Source organism: Mesoplodon densirostris, chromosome 9 (assembly GCF_025265405.1).
Source record: "Mesoplodon densirostris isolate mMesDen1 chromosome 9, mMesDen1 primary haplotype, whole genome shotgun sequence".
Classification (NCBI taxonomy): Eukaryota; Metazoa; Chordata; class Mammalia; order Artiodactyla; family Ziphiidae; genus Mesoplodon; species Mesoplodon densirostris.
This window is the reverse complement of record NC_082669.1, coordinates 14,927,873-14,949,489: the sequence shown is the minus strand read 5'-3', so window position 1 is coordinate 14,949,489 and position 21,617 is coordinate 14,927,873. Positions and strand designations below refer to the sequence as shown.

The following is a 21,617-nucleotide window of genomic DNA, read 5'->3' as shown; positions in this document are numbered from 1 at the left end:
AATAATTTTATGAACATCTTTCTTTTCTGTTCTTAAATAAGGGATCTTAAATCTGTCAGAGTTTTAAAAATGTTAAGCAATGCAGATAGTTCTATCCCCATCTCTCTCCACATCCTTAAAAGCAAAAATTATCACTATTAAAACTCCATTCCTATTTGTGAATGAAGAATTCTCATGACTTGAAAGCTTTCCCAAATGTCCCATCTCTAAGACTATCTTCTTTAGAAAGGAGAGCTCCTGTATGTCTTCAACCTCTTTTCACTTCAAAAACTGCTTCACGGTTATTGACATCAATACCATTTTTTAAAAATTAAAAAGTGAACTAATACTAACAACAGCATCATTTATTGAAGGGATACTATATATTAAGATTAGTGGCTTTATCAAGGACAATTTTTAAGTGGAAAAGTCAGTACTCAGATGCAGTTCTGACTCTCAAGCCATAACACAGCCTTTCTGAATGAATGAATAAGGTCACTATGTTAAGTTTCATAGGAAGAGAGGAAACAAGCATTGTGACATTTTTTCACTTGGCAAAATGGCCATAGGAGCTGAAAGGACAGCCTAAGAGACTCAAGTAGCTGGCTCTTAAACCCTACAGCAAGACAGTGGCAGAGTTGGAAAGGATTCCAGATGTCTTTACTATTAAGCAATAGAATCCTGAATAACTTTCCATCACTCCAGAAAGTTACTGTTCCCAAGTGCTGTGAGAATTAGAGACCTGAATTAAGACAGAAATCTTTGTTTCCACTTATCTTTAAGCTCCTGCCAGTATCATGGTCCCAAGAGGAGAAAACACAAAATTGTAATCCCAATCAAATCTTGCAACATCATATGCTATTTCAATAAGTTACTGGAACAACAATCCAAATAATAGTTAAAAATAAGTCAAGTGGATGAAGATTAGCAATGCCTTTTGTTTGTTTTGTTTTACTTTTTTGCCCATCCATACAAAACAGGAAATAGTTTTCATGTAAGAGCTGCTATTCAAAACTTTGCTTTTACTCTGTTACTAGTTACATTAAATGTAGTAATGTTTATTCTCCTTGGGTCTTCATAATACAAGAATGCAATTATATGACTTTCTTTGACATTTACAAAATACCCTGAATAGTATTATTGAAGCTCTTAGAAATTTAGTGAGAACATAATATTATCCTATTTAAAAGGAAAAAAAATATGATCTTGAGAAATCAAAAAATACCTGTGTCTCAGCAATAACTTCAGTTTCAGACGTCTGTGTTTGTAGTTTTTATTTTGACATTGACAAGAGAGCCTCACTGGACAAAAAGCTATTAAAAAGTGTTAAAACTTTAAATTTTAAAGTATTTAAAATTTAAACTTTAAGGTTTAAAGTATTTAAACTTTGCCAACATGGCAAAGAAATTACTAACAGCAGGAACAACTGGTCTCTGTAGAGGTTTTTTCCTTGTTATACACATAGCCTTGTTCTGGCCCATATGCAAGAGCTTCCAGACTTTCTCTAAAAAATTTTTTATACAGAGCTATGGTTCTTAACTTTCTGAACCCAGGTCACTTAAGCCACTATAGCCAAGCTACTCCAAGTACCCAAGTCACTTGCCAGCATGCACATGTACATCTATGTGCATGCATGCACACAAAGACTTGTATATTCAGCCTTCAGATGATTAAAAAGTGTATAATTATTAATGAAAGACTTGGACTCTTAGAATAAGCTATTTATATTAGAAATAAGATTACAGGAAGAGATACATCATAAGCCTGATACTACAAGAGACTAAGTCAATAATCACTTTACAGGACCTTTTGGTGATACCTTTATTGCAGGATCACGCTTTTAAAAGTATTACTCTAGAGTAATGGCCTGAGAAGGTCCTCTTATAAGTTAGTAGGAAAGCTTCCAAAAGAATGTATGAGAGCACTTTCCCTCCAAAGAATATTCTATTTCCGACATAAAACTAAACTGAAAAAACCCAAACACTAACACTAAAAAATTCCACGATAAGAGTCAATAAATTACAACATTTTTGTTTGTATTACAAAAGGAAAGATAGTCTTCATGGCCATCTGTTCCAAAAGTTTCAAAGATCACTGGTCTGGAGGGCTAGTATTCCAGTCTTTAAATCAGGTTCTAACAGAGAAAAATTTTATTGAAATCTCTATGTCAGTGTAGATAAGATAATTTGACCATCTGTTTCCTGAATGTTACATAAAACCTTCCATACACCATATGTCAAAATAAAACATTCTACTTAGCTAACCTTTATGGGATTTCAATTCCACTTTTCCCAGTTGGCTGACATAAACATCTATGGCACCCTGGTAAGTCGAGGCACTTAGACATCCAGAAGACGAATCTAGGAGGAACCATAAGCATAATCGTCTTATTTAAGTAACTGTAATTATAAACTTGAAATAAAAGGCTCTACTTCAGCATTAGGATAAGGAGCTAAGAGTCCTGCAAGGTTTTGTATTTTCCTTATAACTATACCATCTTTTGCTTTAAAATGAAAACAGAATCAGCAATCTAGAAATCTACAGCTGGATAACTAATAAGAAAATCCCTATGCTTGTAGTAATCTCCAAAACTTAACTCTAAACATGTTTACTCTGAAACCTAATGTGTAGGAAGGACAGTACACAAGCAATGACAGCCAAGACCATTAAGCACCACTGATACATTTAGTTTATTATCAACTTTCAATATTTACTAAAGAACTCTATTTCACGTACAGTCACGTATAAGTAGTAGCGAAGTTAACAAAAATCAAAACTCTTATATTTTCTCCTTTTAGCAAATTTGCTAGTACTAAAAAGTGCAGCTAATAGTGAAAGATTACTCTAGATAAGGTTTTGTTGCATTTCTTAGAGGGACAGAGATGGGGGGAGGGAAGGAATGACCTGAAAAGTGGGAGAAGCTTGTTAATATCTAAATATTTCAAGTTTCTGGAATTGAACAGATTATCTTTAAGTCAGGGGAAGAAAATTACAATTAAGGTGGTCCTGATTTGACACTCAAATTTCCCTATGTCAACACTGAACCCAGTTTTTAATCAGCCAACATTTCAAGTTCCAGGGAAAGCTGACAGTCAGATAAAGAAGAGAATTATGTTGAAGAGTCAGTGCTAGGTAGCTTCTCCTTTTTCCTCCTCTCCCACAGCAACAGAACTTTCAGCTCAATATTCTATCTGATTGCCCTGAAAAGAGCAAAGCATATTTTTTTAGAGAGATCTCTTAAAAAGCATATTTTATCAGGAGGTTTTATTACTTCAAAGTAGAAACCAAGTAGGGAGTATGGTGAAAATAATGCCAAAAATTACATTGTACTTTTTGCAAAATGTGAAGGAAAAAAACATTTGTACACTCACAAAGGAGCCAACATTCTTCTTTACAATAAATGTTAAATGACTCTAAACAAAGACAAAAACTTGGGAAGAAACTGCTTAAAATGTGACTTCAAGATAATTTATAATAATTTATCTCTAACCTATAATCAAAATGCCATTTATCGGATCCAGTGTATTTAATTTTTGAGTGTCAAAACCGAACACTGAAGCTGGGAAGTTAAGTCACTGGATATAAATGACAGAATAGCTGGACAAGGATGAATATTTCTCTTCTCAGGCACCAAGAGAAACTCCTTTAAAAATCTCTTACTACATCCTAAATAAGTCAAGTAAAAATATATTACGGTAAAAAAATGTGAACTACAAAGTGTCTATTATCTCAAATTGAACAAAGTAAAATATTTGAAATAACAGTTTAATTTCTTGCTTTCTCTAGGGGGAAAAAACCCACAAGATTTTTATATGGTTCATAAACAATACTTTTTATTTCTTTTCCTCTTCACATGGGACATAAACAACACCTAAATAATTATATCCTAAGCCACTAATTAATTACATCCTCATGTTATCGGTCTTGAGCTCTAATCATGGCCCATCCACTGGAGGCTGTCAAAAAAATTAAAACTCAAGATGTGTTTTCAAAAGAGAAAGCAGGGCCTCCCTGGTGGCGCAGTGGTTGAGAGTCCGCCTGCCGATGCAGGGGACACGGGTTCGTGCCCCGATCCCGGAGGATCCCACATGCCGCGGAGCGGCTGGGCCCGCGAGCCATGGCCGCGGGGCCTGTGTGTCCGGAGCCTGTGCTCCGCAACGGGAGAGGCCACAGCAGTGAGAGGCCCGCGTACAGCAAAAAAAAAAAAAAAAAAAAAAAAAAAGAGAAAGCAAAGGTGGTATTTTAAAAGCTATATAGTAAGAAAAATACTAATTTTCTTTTGTATTCTATAATACAAATGATTGGAAAGAAAAATTAATTATCAAGAGTCAAATTAAGGCTTCATTCACAGAATTTCATTTTTTGGAGACTCACAATACAGAAAAATTCTATTATAGCTCTTGGAGGAAGACTTAAGGGAAATATGCATTAGAGATTAAGAAGTAAACAGAAAATTATTAGTCCAGACAGTGACTGGAATAAACTCCCACAAAGAGTTTTCTATCACCACAATTTTGGACAAAGATTTTGTTCATCTGACAGAGACCACTGAGTTTTCCTGGACAATTACACAGACAAGAGAAAAACTGATGTCAACTACCAGCTAAAACAACATATAATCAAATAAACAGATATTTGTGATGTGTACTCTGCTATTAAGCAAAGAATAACAGCTAAGCTCAAAAGGCTAAAATTCCAAACTTTTCTATTTTCCTTCAGATAAAGGGAGAATTCTCTTGAAATTGTTCAAGCATGTTCAGAAAATTCTTCTGAATTTTTATAATTTCACCTCAAGTGTCAACACGTAGGTAACTAAGGAACAGCAACACAAAAGATATTTCTTGATTTCTGCAACTTGATTCCTACACTTCCAAAGCTACACTAATTGCAAGAACAAGGAACGAGTTTTATATATAGGATGTAAAGGATTTGCAAAGGCAGAATTTTAAGGTCACTTCAAGGAAAGTTTTCTAAATTAATGTCCTGCCTAGGTATTCTATGTTAGGGAGATAGCATATAGGAGGCTGGGCTTATGACAGACACACAAGGCAACCCCTACTGCTCCCCACACCCCCAAAAAAACCTATGAAGATATTCTTTTTTAAAAGATATAATTACCAGTATACCGCTTCTGGCAGTGCCTTCCAAAAGAGGCAACATAGGGCAGGGAAAGTAAAGCTGGGTGAGCAACTTCTATTCCACCATTATCTACTATCAAGCTCTGCTTTCTCCTGCTGACTTTTTTTTTTTTTTTTTTCCTTTTTGCGGTATGCGGGCCTCTCACTGCTGTGGCCTCTCCCGTTGCGGAGCACAGGCTCCGGACGCGCAGGCCCAGCGGCCATGGCCCACGGGCCCAGCCGCTCCGCGGCATATGGGATCCTCCCAGACCAGGGCACGAACCCGTATCCCCTGCATCGGCAGGCGGACTCTCAACCACTGCGCCACCAGGGAGGCCCCTCCTGCTGACTTTTTTTAAATGGAAGATGACCAGGTATTCCAGAAGAAAGATATTATTTTTAAAAATATGAGTCTAGGGAAAATCAGGGTTTTGATATACATAATCAAATTTTTTATAGCACTTCAGCTTCTAAGAGACTACTATATGTATTATGGAAATTAGGAAGAACAGGGTTTGGGGATGTAGGTTAGAATATATTTACAAAATCCAAGTGACTGATGAGATTACCTAAGAAGCTAATCAATTATATTATCTAAACTAGAATTAAAGGACCATAATTACACATATTCTTCTTAAAGGAATCATGGAGATGACACAATCTATTTTCCTGAAATCAGATAGTATAATACCTAAATCACCTCTAGTCTCATAATATCCCAATTTGATACTATTAAGTGGCCTTTTCTCTATATCCATTCCAATATTTTGAAGCCTCTGCTAATCTAACAAATTTCCCTCTCAGGTACCTAAATCACTTTGTGTTTCTTTGTAATTGTTTTGCTTCTACTGATCTCAATTTCTCAAAATCCAAGTTACTCAATTGACTTTAATTAGGGTGTCATGATTTGCAGAGTTGCCTTCAACTTTCTCCAGCAGATCTTTTACTCTAAGGAAAACGCAAACCAATCAATCAAGAAATTTCAAATAAACATTACCCACTTGTCATCTTTGGGATTAAGGCATCAAACCCCAAATTTCTCCAGAATCATAACAATAGTGGTTTTTAGACTCTACAGCAGGGTCGCCAAATTAGAGCCCCCCTCTTGTTTTTCTTAATGAAGTATTATTGTAACACAGACACAACTATTTGTTCGTATATTGTCAATGGCTGCTTTCATGTTAAAGTGAGAGAGGTGCATAGTACAGATAGACCGTGTTGCTTACAAAGTTTAAAAATTTTACTATCTGGCCTTTTATAGATAAAATCTGCTGTTCCTAGAGCAAAACATTTTGTTTTGAGCTTTTTTTTCCCCCAAAAAAACCAAAATGTAAAATTTGATTCTATTTAAGACAAAGAGATTTATGAATGAAACCAGCCCTTTTTTCTAAGGCTTCAGTAATGTACACAGATAGGTATACAATTCTTGCTTATAGAAATGAAAAAAGTTGTTGTCTTAAGGTATTTCAAGCTTTTCATTGACCCTGACTGCTTACTATTTTCTAGGGGTAATAGAGTTGCTTCCATCCAATTTACTAAAGTGAGAAATAGCACATCACCAAGTAGATAACTAGGACTTTGCTGACTTGCTTAAAGATTATGTCAACTTTCTGTTTATTTGTTTAACCTCTTAAGCAGTATGCTATTATTAAACAAAAAATTTAGCAATGTTTTTTGACTTATGAAAGAGCTCGAGTGGGTTCTTGAAAAATTGTATGGCATCTCCTGATCCAGTTGTCAGTAGAAATGGAATGTATTCCCACAAATCAGTGACTTAGGTCCAGATATATTCAAAGGAAGAAACCTATCACAGGATCTAAACAGCTTTGATTTCTATATACATTTTGGATGATTTCTGCTGTGCTCCTCTCTCACTTCCTCTCCCATTCTCTTTCCCTCCCTTCTTTTTCTGAATTAATGCTCAATATGAAAATATACATAATACTTTGAAATGACAGTACAATGTTTTATTCTTTTTTATTCATTTAATAAAATGTCAGGAATATCTTTCTATATTGTATACTATAGAGCTAGGTTATTGTATTGTTAAAGGCTGAGTAATATTCACTTTATGAATGTACCATACTATAATTATTCTCTTACTGGGAACAGCTTAAAATGTACACTCTCTTTTGCTATCATAAACAAAGAGATAAATGCCCTCATGCATGTATCTTTATATCCTTACCAGATTTTTCCTTGAGATAAAGTTCTAAAAGGGGAAGTGCTAGAGCAAAGCAAATGTAGATACTTCCAATTCTGATATACGTTTCCAAACTGACCTACAAAATGGTTGATCAATTCATACCTGAACTAACAACTGATAGGAATCTCTGTTTCACCATAACTTTCTCAACAATGGATATTGTCAATGTTTTAAATCATGACTGTTTATATTTAGATGTTTTGGATTAGCAGTAAGGTGGAACAACATTGTACATGTATATGGACTATTTCTCCTGTGAACTGCTTGTTCATGTTTATCCATGCTCCCATCCCACTGATTGTTCCTTTCTTCTCATTTGTTGTACGTACATATGGATGGAGATTTTATATATATATATTAGATATCTTTCTAGTTTCTAACCTGTCTTTTATTCTGGTTTATATTTTATTCATACAGAAAAAAAAATCAATCAACTCAGAATTATACACCTAATGAAAATATCCTTCCAAAAAGAAGGCAAAATGAAGACATTTTTGATGAGAGAAAATTAAGAGAATTTACTGCCAACAGACTTGGACTGACTATAAGAAATGGTAAGGAAATGATACCACTTGTAAAATCATATTTTCAGGAAGAAATAAAGAGCACTGGAAATAGTAAATATCTAGATAAATATAAAATATTACTTTCCTCTCTTTTAAGTTCTTTAAAATACATATAACAATATAAAGCAAAAGTCATATCAATGAATCAATATTAAGGAATCTATAATATATGTAGATATGATAGCCTATACTATAAAGAACAAGAACAGGTAAATGGATCTATCTGGTTGCAAGTCTTATGCATTTTATATGAAGTGGCATAATATTAATTCTAAATAGACTGAGAAAAGTTAAATTTCTATATTGAAATCACTGGAAACTCCAATAAAAAATGCAAAAAGGTATAGCTAAAAAGTCAAAAGGAAAATTAAAATGGAATTCTGAAAAATATCCATTTAATGCAAAAGAAGTCAAAAAAAGGGAGGAAGAAAGAAACAAAAATAGAAGGGACAAAATAAATAACAAAATGGTAGACCAATGCCCAACCAGATACCAATACCCAACCATAACAATAATCATATTAAATGCTAATGGACTACACACTCCAATTAAAAGACAGAGAACTCTTGGGACTTCCCTGGTGGCACAGTGGTTAAGAATTCACCTGCTAATGCAGGGGACACGAGTTCGATCCCTGGTCTGGGAAGATCCCACATGCTGCGGAGCAACTAAGCCTGTGCACCGCAACTACTGAGCCTGCGCTCTAGAGCCCACAAGCCACAACTACTGAGCCCGTGAACCACAACTACTGAAGCCCACATGCCTAGAGCCCGTGCTCCACAACAAGAGAAGCCACCACAATGAGAAGCCTGTACACCGCATCAAAGAGTAGCCCCGGCTCACCGCAACTGGAGAAAGCCTGCACACAGCAATGAAGACCCAACGCAGCCAAAAATAAATTAATTAAAAAAAATTTTTTTAAAGACAGAATTCTAAAAATGAGTTTAAAAAAAGCAAGTTCCAACCATATGCTATGTATAAAAGATGCTTTTTAAGCATAAAGACCGATTGAGAGTTAATGGACAGAAAATGATACACCACGCTAACATTCAGCATAAGATGACAAGAGTGTCTTTATTATTATTAACATTAAGCATAAGAAGGAAAGAATGCCTTTATTATGATTAGACAAAGTAGATTCAAGACAATGAATATTACCTAAGATAAAGAAAGACATTTTATAATGACAAAAGGTTTAATTCATCAGGAAGACATAACAATCATGAATACATATGTACCTAAATAACAGAGTTTCAAAAGCCAAACATAAAGCTGACAGAATTAGTTGAAAACTTTAACCCCTTCTCTCAGCAACTGATACAACAACTAGAACAACAACAACAAAATAATTGCCTTACACATCATTTTAAGGGCATGTAGCACTAGGCTAGAACCACAGGCCGGATGATAAAATAAATCATAATAAGTGTAAGACAACTGAAATCACACAGAGTATGTTCTCTAACCAGAATGAAATTTAATTAGAAATCAATAAAAACAAGAGATCTAGAAAAATCTTAAATATATGAAAATTAAACAAGAGACTTGTACAGACCAAAGATGAAATCACAAGCAAAATTTAAAATCTTTTAAAATGAATAATAATGAAAAATGCAACATTTCAAAATTTGGGGGATGCACTGCTTAAAAGAACTTATCATTTAAACACTAATATTAACAAAGTCTAAAATCAATGACCTAACATTTTACCTGAAGAAGCTAGAGAAGAGCAAAGGAAATTCAAGGTAAATAAAAGGAAGAACAAAATAAAGAGCAAAAATCAATAAATTAGAAAACAAACAACAGAGAAATTAACCAAGTGAAAAGTTGGTTCTTTGAAAAGATCAACAAAATTGATAAAGTCTAGCCTCATTAATCAGGAAAAAGAGAATATAAATATCAATATCAGGAATGAAACAGGGGGTATCAGTATAGATCCTATAGGCATAAAAATGAGTATAAGGGAATACTATGAACATTATGTGAACAAATTTGACAATTTAATGAAATAGACAAACCCCTTCAAAATATCACTTACCAAAATGTAATACCAGATAAAACAGAAATAGAATAACAGAATATCTACTAACAGAATTTAATTCATTATCAACAACATTCCTACTTGCAAGGAAGCTTTCACTGGTGAATTCTATCTATTATTTAAGGAAGAAATTATACCAATCTTACATAAATTTAGAAAAGAGAAAGGAGGGAATCTATTCAACTTCATTTTATAAGAACAGCATAATCCTAATAGCAAAACCTACAGAGATTTTACAAAATAAAAAATTACAGATCAACATTCATCATAAACATGAATGCAAAAATCCTTGACAAAATATTAGCAACCCAAAACCAACAATGTATAAAAAGGATAATAAATCATGATTAGGTACAGTTTATCCCAGGAACACAAGGTTGGTTAACATGCAAAAATCTATGTAGTTGATCATATTAATAGAGTAAAAAAAGAATAAAACATGCAATCATTTCAATAAATACAGAAAATGCATTTGACAAAATTCAACAACCATTCATGATCAAAGAAAAGAAAAAAACTTTCAGAAAACTAATAATAAAAAAGAATTTCCTCAGTCCGGTAAAGAACATCTAGAAAAAGCCTGTATAGCTAACATCATACCTAAAAGGTAAAACAATGAATGCATTCCCTCTAATATTGTATACTAGGATTGGGAACAAGAGTAAGGGATCCTACTTTCACCACTACTATTCAATATCATACTGAAGAACCTAGCTACTCTAATAAGGCAAAAGAAAAAAAAAGGAATACAGATTGGAAAGAAAGAGGTAAAACTGTATTAATTTGCAAATGGAGTGACTGCCTACATAGAAAAGAATTCTGGATTCTAAAAAGTATGCTATTAAAACAAATAAATAAATTTAGCAAGGTCACAAGATGTATGGTACATGTATAAAAATCAGTTGTATTTTTTATATACCAGCAGCAGACCATTAGAAAATGAAATTTTCTAAAAGTCCATTTATAATAGGATCAAAAACACAAATAAATTTAACAAAAGATGTGTCAGGCCTCTACACTGGAAACTACAAAACAAGATGACAGAAATTAAAGATATATATAAATGAAGAATTACACTATGTTCGTGAATTGAAAGACTCAATTTTTGTGAGTGTCTCCTCTCTTCAAACTGATTCAGTACAATTCCAAATATAACTGCAACTGGATTTTTGGCAAAAAATTGACTAGCTAATTTTAAATTAATTATTTAAATTAAATTAATTTAAATATAGAAAATCAAATTCAAAACACTTTTAAAGAAGAACAGGGACTTCCCTGGTGACACAGTGGTTAAGAATCTATCTGCCAATGCAGGGCACACGGGTTTGATCCCTGGTCCGGGAAGATCCCACATGCCATGAAGCAACTAAGTCCGTGCACCACAACTAATGAGCCAGTGCTCTAGAGCCCACGAGCCACAACTACTGAAGCCCGCACACCTAGAGCCTGTGCTCCACAGCAAGAGAAGCCACTGCAATAAGAAGCCCACGCACCGCAAGGAAGAGTAGCCCCCGCTCGTCGCAACTAGAGAAAGCCTGTACGCAGCAACGAAGACCCAACGCAGCCAAAAGTAAATAAATAAAATAAATATTTAAAAAAAGAAGAAGAACAAATTTGGAAAACTACCTATTTCAGAGACTTACTATTTTTTAAAAATTTTATTGAAGTATTGTTGATTTACAATGTTGTGTTAATTTCTGCTGTAAAGTGACTCAGTTATATATATATATATATATATATATATATATTCTTTTTCATATTCTTTTCCATTATGGCTTATCACAGGTTATTGAATACAGTTCTCTGTACTATACAGTAGGACCTTGTTGTTTATCCATCCTATATATACTAGTTTGCATCTGCTAATCCCAAAGAGACTTACTGTTATAAAGCTACAATAGTCAAGACAGTGTGGTACTAGCCTAAGAACTGACAAATAGATCAATGAAACAGGAGAGACAGAACAGAAATAGATCCATACTTATACAGTCATTTGATTTCAGACAAAGATGTGGAAGTAATCCATTGGAGAAAGGAAGTTTTTTCCACAAATGGTGATGTAAAACTAGGCATCTATATGGGAAAAAATGAATCTTGATTCCTAACTCACAACAAATACAAAAATTAGAGATGGATCAAAGGTAAAAGCAACAATTTTAAAGCTGTTAAAAGAAACAAAGGATGTCAGTTTCATGATTGAAGGCAGACAAAGATTTCTAAGGACACAAAAAGCAATAACCATAAAAATAACTGGTAAATTAGACTTCATCAAAATGGAAATCATCTTCTCATCAAAATACACTGTTAAGAAAATAATCAGGCAAGCCACAGACTGAGAGAAAACACAGAAAAACAATACCTGGCAACGACTTGTTCCTAGGATATATAAAGAACTCCTACAACTCAATAATAAAAAGAAATAACCCAATGGAAAAATGGGCAAAAGATCTGAACAAAACTTCACAAAAGGTACACTAATGACCAATATGCACGTGAGAAAGTGCTGAAGGATGGACCTAGAGATTATCATACTAAGGGAAGTAAGTCAGTGTTGGGAAAACTAGTAAAATGGTCTTCTTCAGGCTTCAGGGGCAGAAGCAGGCCTCTGATCGACCTGTGACCCTGCCTGGACTGCATGCCAGCTTGCACACCTAACAACTGCTGCTGGCAAGTCAAGCAGCACTTACGATAAGAAAGGGAATGGGTCTTGAAATTTCTTAAGCCCTGGGGACCTGGCCAGTCCCCTGGGGTCTGGAAAATCTTGTGACTCACATGATGAAATTAACAGCATTGTTACAACTGAACCAGAGCTGAATTTTTGAGCAAAAACTGATAATAGTTTGCTGCCTCTAATTATAAACAGAAGCCCCCAGAACTCCAATCTGAAGTCTCACCTGTGTGGTGGACGTACCACCCAGGACCCTTCCCAATTGGGGCTCCATATTGCTGTTACTTGGGACTTCCCAGCTGCTGTTTGGATCTGGAAGTAGGTGTTGGCCCAATTCGGTGATGTAAATACCCTGTAACGTTTTTCTAATATTGTTATTCTTCTCCTTCTAATGATTTTATATTGAAATTAAGTTAAATCACCTCTCATTAAAGAATTGATTAAAACTTTATTTGTGTGAGACGAGTGGTGATTTTGGCAGCGAATCCAATGAACCTTAAAACCGAAAACAGGCTTTCGGCAAAACAGTCAGAGAAAGACAAATAACATATGATATCACTTTATGTAGAAACTAAAATATGATACAAATGAACTTATTTACAAAGCAGACTCACAGACTTAAGATTACCAAGGGGGAAACGGGGGGAGAGATAAATTAGGAGTCTGGAATGAGCAGATACAAACTACTATACATAAAATAGATAAACTGTATTCACTATCTTGTAATAACCTCTAATGAAAAAAGAATATGAAAAAATATATATGTATAATTGAATCACTTTGTTGTACACCAGAAACACAACATTGTAAATCAACTATACTTCAAAAAAAAAAAAAGTGCTGAACACCATTAGCCATTAGGGAATGTAAATTAATACCAGAGATATACTACTATCCACATGCCAGAATGGGTAAAAACAAAAAGACTGACAATAATATATGTTGGTAAGGATACGGAGCAACTAGAATTCTCATACACTGTAGAAGAAAATGTAAAATGGAACTTTGGGAAAAGTCTGGTAGTTCATCATAAAACTAAACATAAACATACCTACTCAAACCAGCAATTCTCTTTTTTAAAAATTATTTTACTTGGTATTTTAGAATTTAATCCATATTTTATTGTCACCCCCTCACCTGCCCTCTTCATTTATTTATTTGGCCACGCCGTGTGGCTTGCAGGACCTTAGTTCCCCAACCAGGGATTGAACCTAGGCCCTCAACAGTGAAAGCGTGGCGTCCTAACCACTGGACCACCAGGGAATTCCCTCAAACCAGCAATTCTATTCCTAGGTATTAAGAAGGAAAAAAAAAAAAATATACATATATGTGTGTATGTGTGATATATACACACATATATATTATATATACACATATAAATAAAATAAATGTATATACATACATATATGTACATATATATAATACATATGTACATACATATAAAATAAATACATACACACAACACGGGATTGAACTGCGCAGGTCCACTTATACATGATTTCTTTCACTAAATACATACTGCAGTACTAGACAATCTAAAGTGGGCTGACTCTGTAGATGGAGAATCACAGATGCGGAGGGCCAACTGCAAAGTTATATGTGGATTTCTGACTTTAGGGAGGGTTGAAACAACTCCTGCACTGTTCAAGGGTCAATTTTATATATAAAATCTCCATATCCATAAAATAACTTGTCTAAGAATGTTCATAGCGGCTTTATTTACAATTGCCAAAAACTAGAAACAGCTCAGGTAGCCATCAACAGGAGAATGGATAAACAAACTAAGCTTTCTAGTCACCTGCTTCCACGTTGGCACCCCTCTGATACAACAACTAGGTGGTTCTCTTTAAATACAAATTGTATATCTCCCCTGCTACACCCTGTTGTAGTTGGAATAAAGTCCCAACTCTTACCACATCTATAAGGCCCTGTGATCTAGCTCTCACTTACCTTACCGCACACCACTTTCTCCACAAGTCTCCCTTCTATATCTCAAAAATTATAAACTCATTCCATTTTAAGGGCTTGCACTGGCTGTCCTCTATCTGGGCAGCTGTGCATCCAGAATTTTACATGCCTCTTTCCCATTACTCTGGGCTTAATTCAAATATCTCTTCTCCAGACCCTCCCCAATTGCTAAACGAAGTAGCTTTCTTTTCCCCTCTCTCTATCTCATTACCCTCTATTATTTATTCATTGTACTATGTGAAATTATCTTTTGTTATTTACATACCTACTGTTTTTTTTCTCAGCCCGAAGGTGAGCATAAAGACATCTTATTGACCAACATATTCCTCAGTACCTAAACGATTTCCTATTATAAGGCAGGCACTCGGTAAATATATGTAGACTAGTTATTGCCATATGGTTGTCTTCAAATGCTAACACAATCTTAAGATCAATATAAACAGTGACATAGTTTATACTTTCTTCCAAAGTCTTAACAGAGATATTCAAAGAATTAAAGGAATTTAAGAAATGAACACTTCTCTTATTATTAAGGTTAAACACTGAATGACTACCACGCATTGGGCTGTGCTTTACATTATTTAATTTCTCAAAAACTTTGGGCTATATGGGTGGTAACCATGTATAAAAATGCAAATTCAGAGAGATTTAGTAATTTTTTCAAAGCCACACAGCTAACATGTGGTAGGACCAAATTCACAGTCTTCTCAAGTCCATGCTTTTCCACACTATCACAGATCATGATAACTTAATAAATGCATACTTTTTCTCTTATTTTGAAAGACTCTTCCAAAATAGGACTCAAAATTTATCAATGATGTTTACAAAACTAGAAATTCAACCTTTATTTACCTTCGCTTATTTGAAATTTTTAAGAACAACCTAAAGCCACAGATGCCATTTATGTTTCACTGAAAAAAATTATAAAGGCTCATTAAATACTTCTATAATTGTGGTCAGTTATATTTCTTAACACTGAGCTCAGGTAATTTTCTCTGAATGAACAGAGATTTATTTAAGAAAAATAAAACACTTTGCCTTAAAATCTCTCTAATACTTAACAGTGGGAAAAGGGGAAAGTTAATAGGGGAAATTAACAAGAATTCATAATGTTAATCAATTATACAGAGTGCGAAACCATCTTCAAAGATGTAAATTACTGATCATTTCATCCTTGTTATTACTATTCTTTTTCAGTACGGATAAATAACACATTTATTTCCAGTTTTAGAGAGAATGGTTTTCCCTTTATGTTCCCACAATTCCATCCAACAATAATACTAGCATTATCGTATTATATTAGATTATAAGTATTCCTCATATTCACATCTGCCTAAAGGGCCTGCTAGTGGGTAATGAAACTTCTCATGCCTCCCAATTTGGAATATTCCCCTTCTTTTTCCTCCTTCCCTACTGCTACAAACTCCACCCATGTCTAGGACTTTCTCTCCTCAGCTAGCTCAGCTTCTCACTAGTGTACCTTTTTTTCACCCTAGAAACTTCCCTTACTATCCCCAGATGTATGTACCCTCTGATGAAATGGCCTGAAGAGTCAGCAGTGAATTTTGCTCTCTCACTGGAAAACAGGTAAATCCTGTCATGTTTTAGTTAAAATGATTTATAATCATCACTTAGGAAGCCTTTATCTTCTATTTATCCCTCACTGAACATAAAAGTTACAATGTCTAGAAAACTTAAAAAAGGATGTGCACTCTAAGCCAGAGAATCCAGAAGGAATGACAGTGAAAAGGATTGTTGGGTATATTCACTATTTCAGTCAGCACAAAGAAAAAGAAAATGTCAAATGTCAAAAAGGACAAAACCAGGAGGCCTGGGCATTCACACTGGCAATAAGCCACAGCTGCTCAATAAAGAGGGAGTTTCCCATCCCCAAATCCCCACCCTCTAAGGCCTCAAAAACAACCACCATTCTTAGAGCTCAGTGTTCCTTCACCCAACAGGCAAGCAGGTGCTATTTGGGTTAGAGAAAAGCTCTGTCTAAACTATCTGGAAGAGACTTCCCTGGTGGCACAGTGGTTAACAATCCGCCTGCCAGTGTGGGGGACACGGGTTCGATCCCTGGCCCAGGAAGATCCCACATGCCGCGGAGCAACTAAGCCCATGTACCACAACTACTGAGCCTGCGCTCTAGAGCCCGTGAACCACAACTACTGAAGCCAGCGCACCTAGAGCCCGTGCTACAGCCCGTGCTGCGCAACAAGAGAAGCCACCGCAATGTCAGCCCGCACACCGCAACAAAAAGTAGCCCCCGCTCACCGCAGCTAGAGAAAGCCCACGCGCAGCAACGAAGAACCAACGCAGCCAAAAACAAACAAACAAACAAACAATCTGGAAATCTGAACTTTTGCTCCCACAGGCACAGCATCACATGTGGTGATTAGGTCTAAAGTACCATTAGCCACTATTAGTTCTGGCCTAGGATTAGAACAATTACAATAATTTAAATGGCTATTATTTATTGAGTATTTAAGCATATGTCAGACACTGTGCTAAAGTACTTTATATACCTCATTTAATCCTTACAAGAACCCCATACGATAGGTACTTACTGTTATTTCTATTTTTTTCAGATGTGTAAGCTGAGGTACAGAGAAGTTAGGTAATTTGCCCAAGTGTAGAAAGTGGTGAAATCAGAATTCTAACAGTATTCTGATTGATACCAAACCTATAATTATACAGTATTTATAGGATGATGAACCAATGAACTTCCAGAAATAATTTCACATATTCGTATACTGGGTCTGCCTATATTTGACCAGGCAGAATCCTAACAGGTATATCAGGATCCTATTAGGTTCATCAGCTAAACTGTAGACTTTATTTACTCTAATTAAATATCACAAATATAGCTATTTTAAAAAGCGCACAAAATTTACCAACCACTTAGCACATACCTACTGTGATGTTACCCATCTTGCTTTGTAATGTTATATTACCTGCAAAAGAGAAAAAGACAACTTTAGACATTAGAGATAATCTAAAAAGGAACTGTGTTAATGGTATCCTAAAACACGGTTAGATATCCACAACGTTATTTAATAACGTTGTTATTGTTGTTGGCAATTTTTCTCAGATCACAAACCTAGTGAGAGATTCAGTTGCAATTCGAAAATAAACAGATTTAGGCAACTATACAAATTCTCTTCCTCCACCCCACCTTAATCTTTTATAGCATAACTAAAAAACAAACCCCCATACTTTCTGGGAAATATGGAAGAAAAATAATGACTCTTCTAAAACCCAAAAACGAAATAATTACTTAAATGTGCTCAATATTCATTTTCAATCTAAACATCACAATATTTATCAGACCACACAAAGCCAAGTTTTGAACCAAAGAACACTAAAATAATCCATGGAAAAAAGTAATTATTATTATTTTTGAGGCCAGTTTGGCATGTCTATCTGTTAGATTAAAGTGGTTTCTGTGCCAAGAGTTTAAAAGTTTTGGGGCAGGAATAATGAAAACACTGAAATACGACCAACAAAGAAAAAAAATCTTCAAATATTTCCACCTTTCAATGGAAATATATTTTCCAGGATACGTATAGGATATTACAACCATTCCTCCCAGCCCCTTCCTCCAATACCAAAAACAGTAGGATTTTTCTTCATATGTGTTTGCATGTATAATTACTTGTAGAGTCATACTACCTATATTTACTGCACTGAAAGTGTAGGCAATATTATCTCTTCTACCATAATTCCAAAACTACAGTAAAAAGTAAAGGAATAACATCTCAGAATTAATCTAGAGTAAGTGAAATAATTTACTTCATTTCATACCTCTTGTAAATACTGACATGTATCAGTACCTGGGAAAAAGAAAAAAAAAAGGCACTTGATTCATTTGTCCAAAGTCAAATGTGCTCTAAAAGTTTTATATTCCATCATACTTCATGTGAATATATGAATAAAATTGGGCTTGTGTGGGCTTCCCTGGTGGTGCAGTGTTTGAGAGTACGCCTGCCGATGCAGGGGACACGGGTTCGTGCCCCGGTCCAGGAAGATTCCACATGCCATGGAGCGGCTGGACCCGTGAGCCATGGCCGCTGGGCCTGCGCGTCCGGAGCCTGTGCTCCACAGCGGGAGAGGCCGCAGCAGTGAGAGGCCCGCGTACCGAAAAAAAAAAAAAAAATTGGGCTTGTGTGAAGTTAAGCTTATAAAACTATTTTCAAGTTTCAGTAAGTTACAAGGTTGTGAAGATCCTCCTGTTAAATGGTTAAGTAAATAAATATTATTTCATTGGTGTGCTCTAGATACTCTTCCAATTTTCAAACCCAGTAAATGCAGATTCACATGCAAGTAGTAGCCAAAGATCTTACAGCTTCTAAGATGGCTTCCAATGATCCCTGCCTCCTGGTATTCATGCCCTTGTATAATCTCCTCCACTCATGTGTAGGAGATTTGCTTTGCTTTAACCAAAGAAAATACTAAGGGCAAAAGTGATGGGATGTTACTTCCAAGACTAGGTAACAAAAAGATTCTGGCTTCTGTCTTGCCAGCTCTCTTTTGCTCTGATGGAAGCCAGCTTGCCATGCTGTCAACTGCCCTATGAAAAAGGCCCAAGAGCAAGGACCTGAAAGAGGCCCCAAGCCAATAGAATCTAAACTGAATCCTGCCAACAACCACGAGTGAACCAGGAAGCAGATTCTCTCTTGGCTGAACCTTCAAATAAGCCCATGGCCCCAGCTGATACCTTGATTACAACTTCGAGAGAGATCTGGAGGCAGAGGACCCAGTTAAGCGACACCCAGATTCCTGACCCATTCAAAGTGTAAGAAAATAAATGTTCGTTGTTTTCAGCTGCTAAATCTGTTACACAGGAAGAGGTAACTAGAAAAGATTTTGAAAGCTGGAAGTGGGGTGATGCCACAAGAACTAACTAAAAATATTGGAATAGCTTTGGAACTTGACAGTAGGCATAGGTTGGAAGGATTTTTAGGAGCATGGTAGAGAAAGCCTAAATTGCTTGAACAGTGTGTTAGTAGAAAGCTGGACTTTGCGTCTACTTCCCATGAAGGCTCAAAAGGAAGAGAAGAAAATGTTTTTGGAAACTGGAGGAAGGCAGATCCCTGTTAAGTAGTATTGGAAACTCTGCAACACTGTCACTATCAGTACCGTGGAAAGTAGGAAATGTGCCTAATGAACTCAATGATCTAGCCACGGAGACTGCCAAGCAGAGTCAAAGTGTGGTAGGTGCTGCCTATTTTTCCTTGACGCTTCAGTAAAATGCAAGAGAAGAAAGATAAGCTACACTAAAGGACTGTTAAACAACAAAAAGACCAGGACATGAATGATTTTGAAAAGTCTCAGCTTCTCAAGATGGCATAAGATGCTCAAGGTAAGAATGGCTTCTATACAAAGTTTGAATCCAGGGCACGGCCAGAACACGGCCTAAAAATAAAACTGGTGGATTGACTGTAAAGTCTTTTGTTAAGAATCCAGAAAGCTCAAGGGTGATACCTCACAGTATTAATCAGTTATACAAAAAGTCCATTAAACAGATTATGGGTATCTCACAGATCCTCTCAGTCAAACAATAGGTCCTCTAGAAAGCTTGAGAGCACTGTATCTTAATCTCTCTGCAGAAGTCCATATTTTGAAGAGATTCTTGGCTGTGACTTTTATCTAATGGAATAAACCCCAATACGATTCACAGGAGGCTGACAAAATTTTTGAGAGAAGTGTATCGGCAAACACATTGCTAACTTCGACTGAAAGGGACAGTGACAGTACAAAGTGAAATGAAACCATTCAACCCCCCAAATTCTGCTGGCAGGAAGCAAACTGAGAAAACTCCTCAGCTGCAAACACATGCTACATTTCATGAAAAAGGAAGGATGACTCAGAGGGCAAACCTGGAACCCTAAAGAATTACCGCAAGGCCTTGAGATCTAATCAGGTAACCTCCAACGTTTGCCCACCTGAATTTCAAAATCATTATGGACCAATGACTCCTTTGTGCACCTTATTTTCTCCTCTTTGGACAGGAAAGTCTATAGAAATTATCCTATGCATATCCCATCCTTGTATTCTGAGTGTGTAGGTGGTGTATGTGGGTTGAGGGGGCTAAAGAACTTGTCTCTTCAGTTCGCAGGTCTTCAGATTCAGAAGAACGATACTTGAGTTATAGTTAAGCAACTATACCCAAGGAGGCTCATCTACATCTGGATCTGATTTTGATGTAGAGATCCTGGACTCTGAGGAGATATGTAATGGGATGAGACTTTGGGAAACTTGAAAGGAAGGGAGTGTGTTTTACATGTAGGAAGGACCCAAATCACTTGCAGGGGTTGCAGAGAACAGACTGGCCATCCAAAACCTTATAGGCTATCTGGGGAGATGCACATATGAGAAGTTAAAAATTAGAATTTATCAATAATTATAAGTGAACATTGTAACTGAACAGTATGAATTAGTTGCCACAGCCATTCAGAGGAAACAGACTAAAAAGACCTGGCATGAACAGGGAGAATAGTGATATTCGAGATATCACCAGAGTGGAAGTTTGAAATGTGGGTAAAATTTGATGGTGAAGGGAAAGGATTTTGTGGAAAAAATAATGAAGTAAGCAAAAGTAAAAAGGCATAACTATACATGCTATTATTTAAATCACACTCATCAGTTAGGCTGGAGCAATTAGGCAAGTCTATGAGGACAGGAATTAAGTCTTTCTTATTTAGGGTTATATTTTGAGACCTTAGTATATTGCCCAGTACATAGTAAATACTATTATTTTTTGAACAAATGCTCAAAATTAGTTTGGAAAAATAGGTAAAAAATAAATCTGTAGAAGAACCATAGAGTGCTTAGTCTATTGACTTTATCCTATACTGAAGGAGTCAATGAAGAATTTCAAGATAGGCAACAATACAAGAAAAACATCTTGTATTCCTTCCTAATCTTTAGGAAAATTAAGCTAGGGTGAGACACTCAGAATTCTCTTTACTGTTTTCACCTTATGAATACTTCAAAAATAAGGTAAAGCAGACCCCTGATATTTGTGATTTTAACTGTTAGTAAAGAACTATGACATAGTTCTACAGTC

The 21,617-nt window shown here is 35.7% G+C and overlaps 1 protein-coding gene across 3 annotated transcripts in view; it reads right to left on the bottom strand.

Annotated features, from left to right (window-relative positions):
* Nucleotides 1–21,617, bottom strand: part of FAM185A (family with sequence similarity 185 member A) — a 66,226-nt gene that overhangs the window by 22,225 nt on the left and 22,384 nt on the right. For 2 of the 3 annotated variants that reach the window (XM_060108281.1, XM_060108282.1), the window contains exons 5-6: nt 17,461–17,502; nt 2,244–2,339 (exon numbers count right to left, since the gene is read on the bottom strand). In XM_060108281.1, the coding sequence (XP_059964264.1) occupies nt 2,244–2,339; nt 17,461–17,502 (138 nt within the window). The remainder of the gene's footprint in view (nt 1–2,243; nt 2,340–17,460; nt 17,503–21,617) is intronic. The other variant, XM_060108283.1, reaches the window with a different exon arrangement.